Source organism: Artibeus jamaicensis, unplaced genomic scaffold, assembly GCF_021234435.1.
Source record: "Artibeus jamaicensis isolate MK-2021 breed Jamaican fruit bat unplaced genomic scaffold, CSHL_Jam_final contig_384, whole genome shotgun sequence".
Classification (NCBI taxonomy): domain Eukaryota; kingdom Metazoa; phylum Chordata; class Mammalia; order Chiroptera; family Phyllostomidae; genus Artibeus; species Artibeus jamaicensis.
In genome coordinates, this window is record NW_026521810.1 from 10197469 (window position 1) to 10218066 (window position 20598).

At 41.5% G+C, this 20598-nt stretch overlaps 1 protein-coding gene across 1 annotated transcript; it reads left to right on the forward strand.

Moving 5' to 3' along the window:
- Window positions 1-11395: 11395 nt before the first annotated feature.
- Window positions 11396-20368, forward strand: PDCL3 (phosducin like 3). Its single transcript, XM_037137622.2, has 6 exons — window positions 11396-11508; window positions 13433-13562; window positions 16281-16371; window positions 16649-16792; window positions 17541-17749; window positions 19979-20368. The coding sequence occupies exons 1-6, from the start codon at window positions 11503-11505 to the stop codon at window positions 20122-20124; spliced, it is 726 nt and encodes a 241-aa protein (XP_036993517.1). The 5' UTR covers window positions 11396-11502; the 3' UTR covers window positions 20125-20368.
- Window positions 20369-20598: the final 230 nt, after the last annotated feature.

Here is a 20598-nt window from a genome sequence, read left to right on the forward strand (position 1 = left end):
CTTGTGACAATGCTGATGAAGGGATTGAAATCCAATGCAGTTGGGATCCCTCCCAGAGCAGCCAGAACATTCCAGAGGTTCAGAGCCATCTCCCTTTCGCGTCTGCCTACATCAGCTTCAGAACTTGACCCAGGAACCTGATTTACCCAGGCTTTGAGCACCCCACCCAAGCCAATCACTGCTGCTAGCTGCTCAGACTGACAACCCAGCCCAAGCCATGGACCTGTTCACTCCCCACATACACAGCCACCATACACACTACCAGCTGCTACCACCTCCACTGAAGAAGAAACAAGCACATGCTTCTCTGGAATCTTTTCCTTCTAGATGTTTTCCAATTGCCTCCCTCTTCTCCAGTGCCACCTCTTCCTCTTCCTTTTGCTGAACCTTTGGGCCTAGATAAAAACTCCTGTTTAGCCCTGGCTGGTATGGCTCAGTAGATTGAGTGCCAGCCTGTGAACCAAAGGGTCCCCAGTTTGATTCCCAGTCAGGGCACATGCCTGGGTTGTGGGCCAGGCTCCCATCTCAGTAGGGGGCATGCTAGGGGCAGCCACACATTAATATTTTTCTCCCTCTCTTTCTCTCTCCCTTTCCCTCTCTAAAAACAAATAAATCTTTAAAAAAAAAAACCCTGTTTATGCAATCTCTTTCCTAAATGCAGTACCTCCACTTCTTTTCTCTTTCCTGAGGACCCCTGGGAAGGGGGTGGTCTGGGAGAGGCTGCTCAGTGTCCAGCACACCAGGTGTCCCAGGGCACATCAAGGATCCCCCACACCGCCTTAAGTATTCCAGGCCAATGGTCCTCCATCCTCCCCTAAGCCTCCACGCTTTTTGGTGGCTCATTTCTTCTGGCTCAGTCATCCTCCCTCCCCTCAGTGCTGTCATCTAGACATCCTAGTTGCACTCCCTCTTCCCTTGAGGGATCTGGTAATTTGTTCATGGTCCTCCTCTCCACCTCATGTCCTGTGTCATCCAGGTTGGGGTTAAAGCTGCTGTGGACATCTGTCTGACACTCTGGGCTTGGAGTTCTTGACCTTCTCATTAGCAGAGTTTTTTATCTCTTCACTCTGGCTGCCTACTGATTCTCTCCCCAATCTTCCTGCAAGCTTTTTGCTGGGGCCTTGTCTAAGTCATTTTAAGCTCTAAGACCCAGGACAGTGTGTAGCTTAGAGTAAGGCTCTCAGAAAGTGTTTGAGGGAATGGATAAGTAAAGGAACAAGTAAAAGGTAAGTGCTTACTCCACATTCAAGGTACTGAAGTAATATAATAACTTAATAATTCAGAGAGACTGCATCAATTAAGTCACACTCCTATCTCTTGTTTGCTGTAATTATTGGTTCAAGTTCCTTAGGTAGAAGATCCTGGTTATTATTATTAATAATATAATATCATTATTAATAAAATATTGCAAATATTCATGATCATTATTATAAATAATATTAATAACTTCAGAGGTTGTAATTTGATTAAATGAAAGGATGCTACACTTGATTCACGACTGATAATGTCAGATCTCTGTGTGGGTCTTCTGCAAGAAAATATCTAATGATTATAGGGAGGCAGAGATAGGGATTGATTTGAAATGTGATGAGAAGTAATTACTGACAATCTCATGGTGGCCAGGCCTCTGGGTTCCTTTCTGTGACTTGGGATCTAAAATTGGTAATCAAGTCAAATATCAACAAACAAACACATGCAGGGCAAGGGACATTTTCTTTCTATTAAAGCTTAATCAGACAAAGACTACCAGGGACAAGCCTGTAGTCCAGCAAAATCAGATCCACCTGATGCCCCGAAGGATGTACTCCAGAGGAGCTGTGAAGTGCTTCTCAGTAAGAGCATAGATTTGTAAGGTCAAGTCTTGGGCTGAAGGATCCGAGGAAGGTCCAAAGGAAGTGGGGATTGGCAGTACTGGTTGCAGTTGCCGAGGCAGAACTATGAGAAGTGGGAACCAACTAGAGGTTGAATATCATCCTGAGCAAGGGCAGCTCAGCATTTGGGAATCCCTAGCAAAATATGGGTGCAGTAAGACAGGTCCAGGGGCATCATTGGTAAGAAAGCAGTGGTCGTCCAAAGTGGGTGTTGTCATGGCATTTCACTGCAGCCTGACCCTGGGAGAAAGATTGTTCTCTGTGAATTGTGCATTTGGCTTTATCTGAACCTGTCCTCCCAGACTGGTTAACAGCAGGACTTATTTTCACTCTCCCAGTCCCAGACAAGTTTTAGTTCTTTCAGTTAACTGGATTTAGCCAAATTTTAATTATTCTCTTTTGAATCACACTGAAGCCAAATAAATGTCCACATTTCCCTTTACAGCTATAACCATCAACCACACACAGGAGAAAAATTCTTCAAAGCCTAAGGTGGCATGTTCAGGACAACCGTACAGTGGTTCATTAAAACAGCTGGAGCTAAGTAAAGTTTAGACTAAAATCAGAAGCGACTTATTCTTGGCAAAAGTAGCGTGAGCACCTGCTTGCTATGGCACAACCACTTGCATGTGATTGCTACTGGGGAATCTTTTGCCCATTAAAGCCCTAAAACATCACTGAGAGGAAGTACATATTCACTCCTTTTCTCTCAGTTCTTAAAAATAAAAACATTGAGAGTCTGGACACATTAAGACCCAGCTATTATAGCTGATGACAAACAACTCATATTCCAGTGGTTCTCAGACTCTAATGTGCTTCAGAAACACCTGCAGGGCTTGCTGAAACCCAGGTTGCAGTACTCCAACCTGAGAGATTCTGATTCAGTAGGTCTGAAGGGGCACTCCAAATTCATATTGCTACAAGTTCCCAGGTGATACTGATGGTGCTGATGCAAGGACCACATTTTGAGAGCCACTTCTCTAAGTCAGCTCTTCCTCAGTGCTTCTACCTTCCATACTTTTGCACTTTCTGCTCCTCCTGGTTGAACTACCTTCCCAGCTCTGCCTGTAAATGGCTGCTTATCTTAATTTAAGTTCTAGTCTCCTTGCTTGGCTGTTGTATTAGTTGTGCCATGTAATAAATTACACCAGGTACGACCTCAGAAATGGTAACATGAGGTGTTCAGGGAAACTATTACCCAAGAGAGACATCCATTAAGCTGGTGAACATTAATAAAGATAACCATTCAAAATCTTTAGAGATCGACCAAAGAGTTTACAACAGGTTGAGAAACATCAACCAAATCTATGGAAACTTAGCTGGAATAGTGAAAATCCATGGTATTGAAGCTGGGGGCTGCATCTGTGTCCCCACAGTTCTGCCTCATTGAACAGCTGTTGCAGTGAGCTCCACAATCAAGTAACAGTTCACAGTGTCCACGAAGAGAAGAACCTCCATTTCCACCATAGCACTGTGTCACAGAAGAGATACTTTCATGGGCTGAACAGATGAATGACAGTTCCCATCTTGCCGAGCTTTCTAGAACTAAAGATGGGTAGGTTTGGCAACCAGTGAATTTCAGATCTCATCCTCTTTGGCTCTGTGCCACAAAAGATCCATAGTGAAGAGTGGGAGTGGCTGCAACCTGGAGTGGGACCAGTTTCCAGCACCACTCCCACCCCTGCCTTGCCTCACCACCAACATACACACAGCTCCTGGTCTATGCGGGTGAAGTAGTCAGTCAAGAGTGAGTTCCTCTCTAATCCATGAAGGTTCCAGCTTCAGCATTAGGTTCCAGCTAGGGGAAGGAGGGCAGAGAAAAATCTCAAAGAAGGGCACCACCAGCCCAGGTGTCCAAGGAGGGATGGATATCGAATTAACTCAGATCTGTAGGGCTGCGCAGGCAGAAGCTTGGCACCTACGTCCTTCATTTTATAATTCAGACTCTGTAGATTTTTACTCAGTGCCTCCTGTGTGCCCATATAGGTCTAAGGACTTTTGCATACATGGATTGCCTGAGGCTTGACCAGGTGAAATGACTTCGGTTTTCCTGTTTTTGTTTGTTTGTTTGTGTTTTTGTCTGCTGTGATCACTGCTATATTTGCAGAGACTAAACAGCACCTGGTAAAAAGCAGGCCTCGATAAATATGTCTTAATAAATAAATTGCCGGATGCTGGGAAGATGGTGATAGAGTAGGACGGAGTGGATTCTAGCTCCCGTACTTGTGGGTGAAAATCCTGGCAGATCTATAGAGAAACAGTACAATAAACCATCAGTTACCCAGCATTTATGAAATTAAAAGACCAGAGATTGTGACTGACCCTGACACACCAGACAGCGGCAGAGTCAGCTACGGGATCCAGGACACTTGCGGCCCCTGTGATGGGCCTGGGCATCAGAGAAGTCAGCTACAGGAGCTGGACACTCGCAGCCCCTGTGCTGCTGCCATAGCGATGGACCTGGGCGCCGAAGAGTCAGCTATGGGAGCCGGACACTCGTGGCCCCTGTGATGGGCCTGGGCACCGGGGAGTCGGCTATGGGAGCTGGGACACTCAGAAGTAATAGGCAACCAGTGCAGGGACCAGCGTGAGGACCAGCCTGAGAGTAGGTGGAGACAGAGAACAGCAAGATGCCTGAAGGAGTCTGCACCACTGAAATTCACAGGTATTATACCACAGAAGTTCACACCATAAACCCAGGGAGCCAGAACAGATCAATTTTAGAAGCTGAGACTAACAAAAAGAGTCTCAAACAATGGGAAGACAAAGAAATAATCCCCAAATGAAAGAAAAAGCAGAAACTTCAGAAAGAATGTTAGATGAAACAGAGGCTAATCAACTATCAGATATTGAATTCAAAGCACTGGTTATTACGAAGTTCAAAAAGCTCACAATGAACTACCAGAAACTACAGGGGAGCTACAATAATCTCTCTGCAAACTACATCAACAAGAAAAAGGAAATAGAAAATATCGGCAAGGGACAAGAGGAAATGAAGAATACAATTTCCGAATTGAAGACCACAGTAGAAAGTTTCAAAAGTATAATAGATGAAGTGGATGATCGGATTGGCGAGTTGGAGGACAAAGCAGAAAGCATCTCACAGAAAGAGCAAGAAAATGAAAAGAGGCTCAGAAAGAATGAAGAGGGATTAAGAGAAATGCAAGACAATATGAAACGTAATAATATCCAAAGAAGAGGGATACCAGAAGGAGAAGAAGAAGAACAAGGGGTAGAAAATGTATTTGAAAGAGTAATGGGAGAAAATTTCCCTAATTTGATGAGAGAAAAAGTCACACAAATCCAGGAATCACAGAGAGTCCCAATCAAGAGGAACCCAAAGAGGCCCACTTCAAGGCATATTATCATTAAAATGGCAAAATTCCAAGACAAAGAGAGAATCTTAAAGGCAGCAAGGGAGAAAAAAGAAGTAACATACAAGGGAGCCCAATAAGGTTAGCTACTGAATTCTCAATGGAAACACTCCAAGCAAGAAGAGAATGGCAAGAAATATTCCAAGTAATGAGAACCAGAGGCCTGAAACCAAGGCTACTTTACCCAGCAAGGCTCTCGATCAAGGTAGAAGGCCCAAGAAAGAGCTTCCAAGACAAAAGAAATCTAAAAGAATATGCCTCCACCAAACCAGCTCTGTAAGAGATGTTAAAAGAACTGCTTTAAGGAAAGGAAGGAAAAGAGGGAAACAAAGAGGAACACAGGTAAAAAAAATGACAATGAATAAGTACCTATCAATAATAACCTTAAACGTAAATGGATTACATGCTGCAATCAAAAGACACAGAATAGCAGCATGGATAAGAAAGCATGACCCACACATATGCTGCCTACAAGAGACCCACCTCAGGACAAAAGACCATCGCAGACTAAAAGTGAAAGACTGGAAACAAATTTTCCAAGCAAAAGGACAAGAAAAAAAAGCTGGGGTAGCAATTCTCATATCGGACAAAATAGACTTCAAAAAAAGGGCCATAAAGAGAGATCCAGAAGGTCACTTCATAATACTCAAGGGAAGAATGCACCAAGAAGACATTAACATCATAAATATATATGCGCCAAACATAGGGGCACCCAAATATATCCAGAAAATCTTAGAGGACTTCAAGAAAGATATTGACAGCAACACAATTATAGTAGAGGATTTTAACACCCCACTGTCAAAAATGGACAGATCTTCCAAACAAAATATCAACAAAGACATTGTGGCATTAACCAACAAACTAGATGAAATGGACTTAACTGACATATATAGAGCCCTTCATCCCAAAGAAGCTAAATACACATTCTTTTCAAATGCATATGGAACATTTTCAGACGAGATCGGGTGTGTTCAGGGTGGTATGGCTGTAGACTCACATGGAACATTTTTAAGGATAGACCACATGATAGGACACAAACGAGCCTCAACATATTCAAGAAAATTGAAATCATACCAAGCCTCTTCTCCGACCACAAGGGACTGAAATTGGAAACCAACCCCAAACGAAAAAATCCAAAGCACCCAAAATCATGGAGACTGAATGGTATGCTATTAAACAATGAATGGGTCAAAAATGAAATTAGGGAAGAAATCAAAACGTTTCTGGAAACAAATGAAAATGATCTCACAACAACCCAAAACTTATGGCACACAGTGAAGGCAGTCCTGAGAGGGAAGTTTATAGCAATACAGGCCTACCTAAAGAAGATAGAAACATTTCAAACAAACAACCTAACCCTACGCCTGCAAGAACTCAAGGAACAACAACAAAGACAGCCCAGAGCAAGTAGAAGGAAGGAAATAACCAAGATCAGAGCAGAATTAAATGACATAGAGACTAAAAGCACAATTCTAAGGATCAATGAATCCAGGAGTTGGTTCTTTGAGAAGATAAACAAAATAGACAAGCCTTTAAGTAGGCTCATCAAGAAAAGAAGAGAGAGGACACAAATAAACACAATCAGAAATGAAAGAGGAGAGATTGCAACTGATACCACAGAAATAGAAGGGATTATAAGAAATTACTATGAAGAACTGTATGCCAAGAAATTTGAAAACCCAGGAGAAATGGACACATTTCTAGAAAAATACAATCTTCCAAAACTCAATGAAAAAGAAGCAGAAAATCTTAACACACCAATAACAGCAAATGAAATTGAAGCAGTAATCAAAAAACTCCCACCACACAAAAGCCCTGGACCAGATGGTTTCACAGGAGAATTCTACAAAGCATTTAAGGAAAAGCATTTTTATGAAGCCAGAGCAAAGCATTTTTATGAAGCCAGCATCATCCTAATTCCAAAACCAGATAGAGACACAACAAAGAAAGAACACTTCAGGCCAATATCGCTGATGAACATACACCATGAACAAATCCTCAACAAAATATTGGCAAATCGCATCCAACAATATATCAAAAAGAACATACACCATGAACAAGTGGGATTCATCCCAGGGATGCAAGGATGGTTCAATATTCACAAATCAGGAAGTGTAATACATCACATAAACAAAAGCAAAGACAAAAACCACATGATCATATCAACAGATGCAGAAAAACCTTTTGATAAGGTACAACACCCATTTAAGATAAAAACACTCAGCAAAGTGAGAATAGAGGGAGCATTCCTCAATATAATAAAGGCCATATATGAGAGACCTACAGCCAACATCATACTCAATGGGCAAAAACTAAAAGCTTTTCCACTAAGATCAGGAACAAGACAAGGATGTTCACTCTCACCACTTCTATTCAATATAGTTTTGGAAGTTTTAGCCACAGCGATCAGGCAAGAAAAGGAAATAAAAGGCATCCAAATAGGAAAGGAGGAAACAAAAGTGTCACTGTTTGCAGATGACATGATCGTGTACATGGAAAATCCTATAGACTCTACCCAAAAACTGCTCAAACTAATGAATGAATTTGGCAAGACAGCGGGTTACAAAGTCAATATCCAGAAATCAAAGGCATTTTTGTATACCAACAATGAATCAGCAGAAGCAGAAATCAAGGAAAAAATCCCATTCGATATAGCAAAAACAAAAATAAAATATCTGGGAATAAACCTAACTAAGGAGGTAAAAGACCTGTACGCAGAAAACTACACAGCCCTGAAGTAAGAAATCAAGGAAGACACAAACAAATGGAAACATATACCTTGTTCATGGATTGGAAGAATTAACATCATCAAAATGTCCATACTACCCAAAGCAATATACAGATTCAATGCAATACCTACTAAAGTACCAATGGCATATTTCACAGACATAGAACAAACACTTCAAAAATTTATATGGAACCATAAACGAGCCCGAAAACGAGCCCAAATTTCTATTTTGAGAAAGAAGAACAAAGTAGGAGGAATCACAATACCTGATATCAAATTGTATTACAAGGCCACTGTAATCAAAACAGCTTGGTACTGGCATAAAAACAGGCACATAGACCAATGGAACAGAATGGAGAGCCCAGAAATAAACCCAACTCTCTACAGTCAATTAATATTCGACAAAGGGAGCAATAACATAAAATGGAGTAAAGATAGCCTCTTCAACAATTGGTGTTGGGAGAACTGGACAGCTACGTGCAAAAAAAAATGAAACCTGAGTACCAACTTACACCATACACCAAAATAAATTCAAGGTGGATAAAAGACTTAAATATAAGCCTTGAAACCATTAAAGTCCTAGAGGAGAATCTCAGGAAAATCTCAGATATTTCACGCAGCAACATTTTTACTGATATGTCCCCTAGAGCAAGGAATATAAAGGAAAGAATAAACAAATGGGATCTCATCAAAATAAAAAGCTTCTGCATGGCTAAAGAAAACAGTATTAAATTAAAAAGACAACCAACTGTATGGGAAAACATATTTGCCAATGATAACTCAGACAAAGGTTTAATCTCCAAAATATACAAAGAACTTACACGACTCCACTCTAAGAAGACAACCAACCCAATTAAAAAATGGGAAAAGGATTTTAACAGACACTTCTCCAAGGAGGACATACAGAATATCCAGAGACACATGAAGAAATGCTCAATATCGCTAGCTATCAGAGAGATGCAAACTAAAACCACAATGAGATACCACTTTACACCAGTCAGAATGGCCATCATAAACAAAGCAACAAACAACAAATGTTGGAGAGCTTGTGGGGAAAAGGGGTCCTTAGTTCACTGTTGGTGGGATTGCAGACTGGTACAACCATTATGAAAAACAGTATGGAATTTTCTCAGAAAAATAAATCGACCTGCCTTTTGATCCAGCAATTCCACTGCTAGGATTATATCCTAAGAACCCCAAAACATCAACTTCAAAGAACCTATGCACCACAATGTTCATAGCAGCACAATTTACAACAGCCAAGAGCTGGAAGCAACCTAGGTGCCCATCAGTAAATGAATGGATCAAAAAATTGTGGTACATATACAACATGGAATTCTATGCAGCAGAGAGAAAAAAGGAGCTACTACCCTTTGCAACAACATGGATGGAACTGGAAAGCATTAAGCTGAGTGAAATAAGCCAGGTGTTGAAAGACAAATACCATATGATCTCACCTTTAACAGGAAGCTAAACAACAAAAAAGACAAGCAAGCAAAATAAAAACAAATACACTGAAATAGAGAACAAGGGGACAGCGACCAGAGGGGAGAGGGAAGGGAATTTAAGGGGGAAAAATGGGAGGGATTTAGAGGAACAAGTATAAAGGACACAGGGACAATAACTAAGAGGGGTGGAAATGGGAGGGAGGTGGGGTGCATGGGGGAGGGGTGGGCTGGGATGGGAGAAATAAACAGAAAACTGTACTTGAAAAATAACTAAATAAAAATTTTAAAAAAGAATAAATTCAAAATGGATAAAATACTTAAATGTAACACTTGAAATAACAAAAATCCTAGACAGTAAAATCTCAGACATTTCTTTCGGTAAAACTTTTTCTACTCTATCTTCTCAAGGAAGAGAAACGAAAGAAGAAATAAACAAATGGGACTACATTAAACTAGTTTCTGCACAGCAAGGAGATCATCAATAAAACAAAAAAATAACCTCCTGAATGGGAGAAGATATTCACTAATCATACAACTGATAAGGGGTTAATACACAAAAAGTATAAAGAACTCAGATCACTTACCACCAGAAAAAAACAAATGACCCAAATTATAGTGGGCAGAAGACCTGAATAGATACTTCTGCAGGAAAGACACACAGATGGCCAATAGACATATGAAGAGTTGCTCAACATTACACTAATCATCAGAGAAATGCAAGTCAAAACCACAATGAAATACCACCTTACAGCTGTCAGAATGGCTATTATCAATAAATCATCAAACAACAAGTGTTGGCAAGGATGTGGAGAAAAGGGAAGCCTAGTGCATTGTTAGTGGAAATGAAAATTGGTGCAACCACTAAGGAAAACAGGGTGGAAATTCCTCAAAAGATTAAAAATGGAATTGTCTTATGAACCAGAGATTCTACTTCTGGGAGTATATCCAAAGAAACCCAAAACACTAATTCAAAAGAATATATGCACCCCTATGTTCATCATAGTATTATGTACTACAGCCAGGAAAAGAAAGCAACCCAAATGCCCATCAATAAATGAGTGGATAAAAATGGGATGGTACATATATCCAATGGAATATTATTTGGTCCTAAAAACAATGAAATCTTACCTTTCACGCAGCATAGATGGACCTAGAAGGTCTTATTCTAAATAACATGTCAGAAAAAGACAAATGCTATATGATTTCACTTATATGTGAAATCTAAAGAAAAATAAACAAAACAGAAATAGACTTATAGATACAGAGAACAGATTGATAGATGTCAGAGGGGTGGGAGATGGGGTCTGGGTGCAAAATGTGAAGGGATTAAGCAGTTGCAGAATAGACATGGAGATGTAAACGTAGATTACAGAATAGAGAATACAGTAAATAATAGTGTGATAACTATGTATGGGGCCAAGTGGGTACCTGAAGCATCAGGGGGAACCACTCTGTAAATACATGATTTTCTAACCACTATGCTGTACATCTGAAACTAGTACAGAAAAATATTGAATATAAACTGTAATTGAAAAAATAAAAAACCTTAAAATATAAAAAATTTCCTATTTTAAGAAAATTTCTATATATATTTTCCTTTATTCTTCCAATATAATTAAATTAAATGTTTTAAAATAAATAAATAAATAGCCTTATCCGACGCTGAAATGACAGTGTTAACTCCAGGTGACCCTGTATCATTTTTAATTGTAACACTGCATCACTGAAACATTTCTAACTTCTTGAACATAAACCTCTTTTGCACAATTAGGTCTAGAGTTGGATAGATACTGGTACCTCCTCCATCCAGCCTACTGCTCTAAGGCCGAAGATCGGCCCTAATAAGGCAAGAGGAAGTGACTAGCGGTAAAGACGGACCGCGGGAATCTCCCATTTCGCCAGCGCTCGCGCGCGCAGACGCAGAAGCCTCGCTTGCTCCTTGGCTCCGCCCAGCACTCTTCTGGAGGGCGGGGCGAAACCTGGGCAGAGAGAATAGGCCGGACTGCTGTTACGCGCTTGCGCAGGAGAAAACTGAGGGGCCCAGGCGCTGTGACCCGCCTGGCTTGGGCAATTGAGCCAAGATGCAGGTGAGTAAGCTGGGGGGCGCCGGGCTTGTAGGCTGCTGTCGCTCGTTTGCCTCGCCGAGTCCAAACAGGCGGTGGGCCGTCCCGTCAGGCTCAACGGGAAGTGCCCAGAGTCCCAGGCACCGAGGAGAGCCTGCTAGTTGAGGCCCGGCGCAGTGCGGGAGGGCGGGCGTGGTCCTACGGGCAGGGCGTCTCTACCTCGGTATATCCCACCCAACTGAAATGTCGGTCCTTTGTTGCTACCTCTCCTTGAGATCTTATTCCGCCCGACAAAGTTACCTCTTACTTATTAACTCTCATAGTGAGCATGTGAGCAGATGTGTTTATGGACCCTGTGCATGGACCGGGAAGCTGAGGTTTGGAGAAATGGAGGGTCGCTCCTAAGGGTCTCATAACTTAAAACAGTGGTGGAACCCCTGTTTCTGACTTCACTAAGAGCTGGGGGAGGGGTTAATTACACTCTTATCCCTAACATTGGTGCTCAGGTTTAGGCGGGCTCTCCTGGCTTCCAGAGCTCAGTCCGGGGGTCTCCTATGTTCAGTTACTTTCTGCCTTAAAACAAGATTCCCTAGCATTGTCCTTTTATTGTCTTGGGAATTTGACCAAAACCCAAAGAAAAGCGAAATAAAATGAATGAAGACACGATGGAAATGGATGCTTTTATAAACAGAAACATGCAACAACTAAGTTGTCAAGAACCGTCCTCCAAAGGTCTTCTGCTGCCTTCCAGAATTCTCTGTGGTCGGGAATTCTGACTTCGGGCTCAGTGGGAAATGGAGTTAGTGTGGGTTGGGTTGGGGCTGAAGAGGATGATCCTCTGCAAATTCAGTGTGTCTGCCACAAACCAGACCCTCTTAAACCGTGAGGAGGAAGCTCCAGGGCTCTTTCCATAGCACTTCTTGATTACAAATTTCACACCAGGTCCATTAGTGGTGTTCCTGCCAAGCTAAGCAGAACCAGTGTTTGCACAGCAGGGTTCTGGAGCTAAGAGCCTACTTTGCCATTTATCCTTCTGACATTTGCTTCTGATAAATTTGACTTGTTGCAGCATGTCCATGGCTTCCTAAATGTGTGTGTCCCAGGGTTCATAGGGTTAACTAAGTAGATACAGGTAAAGGGCTTAGAAATGTATCCTGCACCTAGAATTCATTAACTGTTAGCCGTTGTGAACTATTCCATGGGGCCTCAGCTCTCTCTCTCTCAGGTTTGGCCATTAGAGAAATTGGCAGCCCAGCATCAGGCTCTCCTCCTCCTGATACTTCTGACCCTACTGCAGCCACAAGACTTTGAGATACTCAGTATTGCTGCTCTTGGGCCCCTTGAACATTCTTGTCTTTCTGCTTGGAAAGTAATTTCCTAGGTTCTCACTCCTCATGTCTGATTTCTTCTCACCCTCCAGAGATGGTTAAATGTCACATCTTCTGGAGGAACATCCCCACCTATTCTATGGAATTCAGCCCCCCTGTGACTCTATAGGTCAGCAGCCTGTTGGCCATTGCACTTGCCACAGTTTGTAATATTAATGTGATTGTTTAATGCCTGACTCTTCTTCTTGACTGCAGAGTAGATGGCTCTGGCATCCACCACTCTTCCCTACTATTGCAATAATTTACATATAGTACATAGTAAATATCTGTTGAGTATTGGACAAAAACCAGGTCAGAGCCTTGGTTCCAGCATTGAAGCCTATCTGCACATCAAAGCTTGATTTTTTTACCCCAAGACTAGCTACTCAGTGGTGAGGGGGTGGGGGAGCGGGGGGAAAGATGGAAAAATGGCACAGGGGCTATGGTCTTTTGACACTTTATCAGAAACAGATCACAGAATAATTTGAATTTTTCTTCCTACCACCTTTCCTGTTTGACCCCTTGCCCTACATAGCACCATAGTGGACTCATGGTCTGTATCCTTGGTCCCCCTGTTTTAGGACCCCAACGCAGACACTGAGTGGAATGACATCTTACGCAAAAAGGGCATCTTGCCCTCGAAGAAAAGTTTGAGTGAACTGGAAAAGGAGGCGGAAGAGGAAGAACAGCGAGTCCTTCAGCAGTCAGTTGGTTAGCTTGCTTTTACTCTTTTCTGTTCTGTGTCTTTGTGGATAGGAAACAACTTTCTAAGCCTCTAAACTGCTTCGGTGGAAGGATCCTCTGAGCAAGAGCCAGGGAGCCAGGGATTGAAGCTCTGTAATGAACATTGGGACCAAACCAAGGCACGGCATGTCTCTGCCTTCAACTTGCCGAGTTGTAGAATTAGGGGACTTAAGAGGCCCCCTTCATTTCCACAGTTTCTTGTTTGTGTTAGATAAGCACATGATATCTTGAAGACTTGAGTTTCTGGTCTGCTATTCACTTTGGATAATGTCATGGAAATTTGCTCAGTGTATAGTGTTTGTATTCTCTCTCTTTTTTTCTTTAAAATTTCTATCCATTGAATTTAGAGAGAGAGAGGGGAAGGGGGAGACAGGGAGTGAGGGAGAGAGAAACATTGGTTTGTTATTCCACTCATTTTTTCTCATTCACTGGTTGATTTGCATATGTACCCTGACCAGGGATGGTGCTCAGATCGACTGAGCTTTCTCCTGAGCTTATACTATATTCTTTTTGTGAAAATATATTTAAATATATTGAGAATATTTAAATAGCTTGATTTGGGGAAGCTTCATATGGAGTCTGAGAAAAGCATTTTCTCGAAGGTAGCTGTATCACCTGAATTGGAATGCCTAGGGTGTTTGTAGAAACCCAGTTCCTACTGAATCAGAATCTCTGGGGGATGAGGCCCAAGAATCTGCATTTTAGACAAGTGCCTCAGAGGATTTGTGACACACACCAGAGTTTGAGAACTGCTGATCACAGAGCCAGTATTTTTGTCCTCTGTTTACATATTAGAATTAATTTACAGAAGGATTTGTTACAAAGCATTTATCTAGTGAGTGTTTATTGAATGATGACTGTGTGCCAGGTGGTATAGGCAATGGGGCTTTCGCCACACACAGGCCAGACAAAAATCCCATCCTGGTGGAACTTACACTGCCATGAGAGACAGACAATAAATGATACATGAGTGAAATATAGGAAAGTAAGGCAGGGAAAGGGTGTTGAAAGGGTTGCAGGAGTACAATTCTAGATAGGGTCACAGAGGATCTCACTAGGAAGACAGGTGGGTAGACCTGAGGGAAGTGAACTGAGCTACTGCAGCAAATGAAAAGCATGTTGGAAAATCTGTAAGGAGGCCAGTATGATTGGGAGAGGAGTAGTACGTTCAGAGAGGTAACTGGGGGTCAGACCATTTAGGACCTTGCAACTTCTGATAAGGACCTTGATTTTATGTAATGAGTTGGAAGTCATTGGAGTTTGAACAGAAGAGTGGCGTGTCCTCCATGTTGACAGCACCATCCTGTTGCTGCCTTCCTGAGCATGGACAGTGCTGGGCAAGGCAGGAAGTAGGGAGACTAGCTTGGAAACTACTGCACAAATGTAGACAAGAGGTACCGTTGGCTTGGACCAGAGTGGTGGTGCTGGTGGAAGTGGTGAGAAGTGATCAGATCTGGACATTTTTGAAGGTAGGGCCAACAGGACTTGCTGATGGATGGATCTTTTGAGGGATGTGAGAGAAATAAGTCTAGGATGACTGCAAGGTTTTGGGCTTCAGCCACTGGAAGGATGGAGTTACCCTAACAGGGATGAGGACTTAGAGCAGGTTTGAGGTGAGATCAGGAAGTCCGTTTGGGACATAGTAACTTTGAGATTTTTATTAGACAAATAGAGGTGGTAAGTGAGCCATTGGGTATGTGGGCTGGAGGCCTAAATTGGGAATTGTCATCATATTGGCAGTATTTAAAGCCATGAGGTGCAGTCACCAAGGGAGTAGGTATAGATAAAGAAGGAAAGGAGCCAAACCAGGAGAGGGTCCAAAGGAGGGCAGTGCCACAGGTGGGGGTGGAAGAGGGCAGTCCTTCACAGAGGAGGCAGCGTGGGGTTGGATCACAGGCTGTTCATCTGTCAAGAAATGAAGGTCATTGTTGAGGTTGATAGAGCAGTTCTTTGTAGTGCTGGGATGGATGCGGAGACAAAAGCCTGATTTGGTGGCCAGAAGCAAGACTGTTTATGGCAATAGCCCTGGCTGGTGTGTCTCAGTGGATTGAGTGCTGGCCTGCAAAGCAAGGGGTCACTGGTTTGATTCCCAGTCAGGGCACATGCCTGGGTTGTGGGCCAGGTCCCCAGTGGGGGATGCACGAGAGGCAACCACAATTACTGTTTCTCTCCCTCTCTTTCTCCCTCCCTTCCCCTCTAAAAATGAATAAATAAAATCTTTTTTTAAAAAGCATGTTTATGTCATGTCAATACAAACAAAATGCAGATGTTATGGGAGGTCCTTGTGTTTGCCGTGGGAGGACACCCACTGGTGTCCTCTCACCTCCTGGGTGGGAACAGAACTGTGATGCATCTGCCCAATAGTGTGTGTGCTTGATGATCAGACCAGGTGGATTCGGGCAAGTGCAGTGTTTGTTTTACAAACTTGGGAAACTCCTCATCCATGTCCTCTCCGTGGTGTGTAGGTAGGAGAGTCAAGCCTTCAGATGTCAACACACTAGTTCCATCTTTTACCACCCTCGACTTCTTTGCACTAGCATAACACCTCAAATACTTTGTGTTCTGGTGTTGGTGCTCTGGGAATCTTTGGTTGCATGCACATCTTTATGAGAAAAGTAAAAGAAAAAATGCATGTTTGTTCATCTTTTACATTTTTTGATTTTTTGCTAATTTAACTGCATTCAGTGAAAACTTATGAAGATATGACTTTGGAAGAATTGGAGGATAATGAAGATGAATTTAATGAGGAAGATGAACGAGCTATTGAAATGTACAGGTTAGTGCCACCCAGAGGGACTGTTTGTTTTTTTGTGTGGCACTAAAATGTGTGTCCCTTAGTAAATGACCTTTTTGACTGAGATAGCATTTGGAAAGGACCATAATTAAAGAATAATATTTCAGATTCCAGAGAACTGATCTTAGACTTTTGCCATGCAGTAAATAAGTAAACCTGGACTTTTATGAAGGTTGCTGTCTGAGTGGGGTGTATGTGTATGACTGTGTGTGTATATGTGAGAGAGAGATAGAGATGACTCGCTCCTCCTGTTGTGCAGGCAGCAGAGACTGGCTGAGTGGAAAGCAACTCAGCTGAAGAGTAAATTTGGAGAAGTTTTGGAGATCTCAGGAAAGGATTATGTTCAGGAAGTGACCAAAGCTGGAGAGGGCTTGTGGGTGATCTTGCACCTTTACAAACAAGGGTGAGTGATGTTATTCTCTGTCTTTAAATGCTCATTTGAATATATATCTTGAACATCCTGGGTTTAATTCACATCGGAGGGCGCTTTATGTGTTTTTGTTGCTGATTTGCCGAAATCTGAAATGCCTAATTTTTGTCCTTAGACTTTCAGATTAGTATTTGTGACTAACACAAATGCCTTTGTTATGGTGTAGCAATGAAGACTTGGCTTTTACTGATAATACATTCCTAAGTTATTATCCCTCTAGAGAAATTCTTGCTTTTTAAAATTCCATGCACGAATCATTCTCACAGGTGGCAAGGGCGACCTTTGCGATAACAGGTGGCGCAGGGCCCTCCAGCGCTTCTCACCTGCAGCCTCGTCCTCGGCCGCAGAGTGCGTGGCCGAGTGGGGCTCTTTAGAGCAGGAAGTGCTCTCTGGCCTGTTTTACACGTTCTAAAGGTTGAATGTCTGTCATGATACGGGCATAACAATTATCTTTTACATTGAAGCTGTTTTTCTGACTTACTCTTGGGTCAAATTAAATTGAATTTTGGATTTTGAGTTCTTCATTTTCCCTAAACATAATAGAAGATTCTTTAAAAATGTTCATTCTTTTTGGCTGGAGTAACAGAACCACTTGTGAGGTTTTACTTAGGGTAGAAGGATAGCTGAGCTTTGTTTTGTATAAATGCAGAATCATAATTGCTTCTGTTTCTGCTTTATAGGATTTTCCCGCTCACCACTGTGTCCTGTTTCCATTTTGTAGGATTCCCCTCTGTGCCCTGATAAATCAGCACTTGAGTGGACTGGCCAGGAAGTTTCCCGATGTCAAGTTTATCAAAGCCATTTCAACAACCTGCATACCCAACTATCCTGATCGGAATCTGCCCACAATATTTGTTTATCTTGAAGGTGATATCAAGGCTCAGTTTATTGGACCCCTGGTGTTTGGTGGCATGAACCTGACGAGAGATGGTAAGGGCCTCTTTGAGATGGTCCAGGGCACATGAGACGTGGCCAGTGCATGGTAGAGACGGGAAGAAGCACATTTAATCTCTCATCTAAGACCAAAGGGGACAGATTCATCCGGGCTCTAATCGTTCTCAGTGAAAAGAGGCCACAGTGGACTTTAAAATATATGGATTTAGTATTAATGTCTAATATGTTTCTTCATCCCTGTAGTTGAATGTTTTAGGTCGTAGCTCAAGATCTCATCATTTTTGTTTAATTCACATGAACATATAAGGACAGATGTATATATATGCAATATATATAAAATATATATGTAAATCATCTCCGTAGAAAGGTTTTCTGAGTTGAATGTCTTAGTAGCTTTTAAATTAAATTAAAATGTTATTTGATTCTGCCTCCTAACTCCTGGCGGACATCTTTTTATTCCTTTTTACCCGTTACACACAGAGGTGTCAGAAGTACATATACACACATAATGTGAGAGGGACTGAGGTCTGAGGGCTTCCTGAGAAATCAGATTCTTTATCTCTTTATTGACATAATGTCTAACTGTGCTTCAGTGGTTTTAAAAGCATTTTAAAGTATGATTGTATACTACTGTATATAACTCTGTAGAAGATATTCAACTGGGAAAAGTATAAACATACATACTTATATACACACATGTATGTTACATTAGTTATTCACTATTCCAGCGTTCAAAGGCTTACACCACTTTAAACTAAATACATATTTGCATCGTATTTGGTCTTTTGACTGTGCCATGAGGGGAGAAAGGTAGATGAACAATAGTAGTTACAGTTTTTATTTCCAGAACAAGTCTTGAGGATTAATGAACTTACTAAAACAATGATTACTACATGAGTGAACAGTAATATTAAATACATATACTTACAGGTATGAATGTATGTGTACGTTTAAATGTATTCTTGAGTCAAGATTCAGATCTTCAGTTTGGGTTTTTTTGTTTTTTTTTAAGAACTTGGTTGAGTTTTTGTAACATTTAAGTGAGGTACCTGGAGCTGAAAATGCTAGTGTTATTCATCTCTGTGAGCACTTTAAATTAGTATGACTTCAGTCAATTTGGTTGTCTGATTTTAGTGGAAGTGCCTAATCAACAGAGCATCACTTTAAACCAGACTTTTTGTTATAGAGTCTTTCACCCAGTTCCCTGATCCTACATCAGCCCTCTCTGCAGTGGTAAAGTGCATCACTTGATTTTGCTTCACAAGGTCTCCCACCCATGTGCAGTTCCACTGATTATAATAAGAGAGTGAAATACAGGAATTGAGCCGGTAGTCACTGATTCTTCATTTTCTGGTACTTGAAAAAATTATTAGTTGGAACCAATGTGTCAGTTTGAGGATGTCATTTATTCTTTGACCCTAATAGATTGAGATACTGGACATGAGGCTTCAGAATTTCCTTTTGTTAAAATTAGATTTGATGATTAGATAGTCAGCAGGACTGTGAGAAGTATTCCCTTTGGGTGTTTCATGCTGATTTCGTTCCCGGGAAATTGTGCAGTCTCAGAAGCTGTAGTCAGGAGCAGATGGCTCCAGGCTCTCGGTCCCCACATAGGTCCCGCTGTGTGGCAATATGTCTTTCGACCTCGTTGTGTGGGCATGTTTCAAAAGTACTTTTGTTTTCCTGCTTCAAGGTCTGGTTTTTTTCCTTTCTTCTGGATACCTTATAATTCTGGTACTAAAATTAAATTGTCATCAAATGTTGATGATTGTAGTTTGTACATGGCAAAAACCCATCTTGATAGACTCGAGGGTGAGGGCCCAGTGCAGACTACCTTAGGTAATTTGTTTGTTTTTTTTTTAATTTATTTTTTATTGGTTATGCCATTACAGTTGTTCTATTCCCCCCTTCATTCCCCTCCACCCTACCTGCCCGTCCCCATTACCCCCCTTTAGTTTAGATTCTATATTTCCCATACTATTCTTGCCCCCCCCTCTATTTTCTATCTACTGTCTATGCTACTTATTCTCTGTACCTTCTCCCCCCTTCTCCTCCTCCCACTCCCCTGTTGCTAACCCTCCATGTGATCTTCAATTCTATGGTTCTGCTCCTGATCTAGCTGTCCTTTTAGTTTGCTTTTGTTTTAGGTGTGGTTGTTAATAACTGTGAGTTTGCTGTCCTTTCACTGTTCATTTTTTTTTAACTTCTTTTTCTTAGATAAGTCCCTTTAACATTTCATATAATAAGGTTTACTTTTTTGCCTAGACTTGGAGTGGAAACTGGCTGAGTCTGGAGCAATCAAGACGGACCTGGAGGAAAACCCTAAGAAACCCATCCCAGACGCCCTGCTGTCCTCGGTGCGGTGCTCCGCCCCCAGGAGCAGGGGCAGCGACTCTGAAGAGGAAGACTGAGTGAGGCCAAGCCGGCTGGGTAGCAGGCTGAACTTCCTCATGTCACAGAGCGTCTGGATTCTTTTAAAAAGGAAAAAGTAGGAATGAATCCTATGGTTTTTAGACTTTTATAATTATGTTTCAAATCTCATAGATCTCAGAAATATCATTTCTGGGAGTCCTATTGAATTTCTTAGAACTTTTTAAATTAATATTTTCTTAAAATAAAAACCAATTGTTGGTATGGCAAATGTCTCCATTTTCCTCACTTATGTAACTATTCACTATTTATTCACATACAGCTACATAAAAAGGAATATAGAGGGTTTTTTTAAATGTGAGTAATTTATACGGTGCAAAAATTGCAAACTCTGCAGTTATATTATTGTTTATTCTTTTATAAAGGTAGCAATAGAATTAATTACTCAAAATGAATGATTTATAGGAAAAAATCTTAGTATTCATCCTATCTAGAAGAAATAGGTGATAATTTTT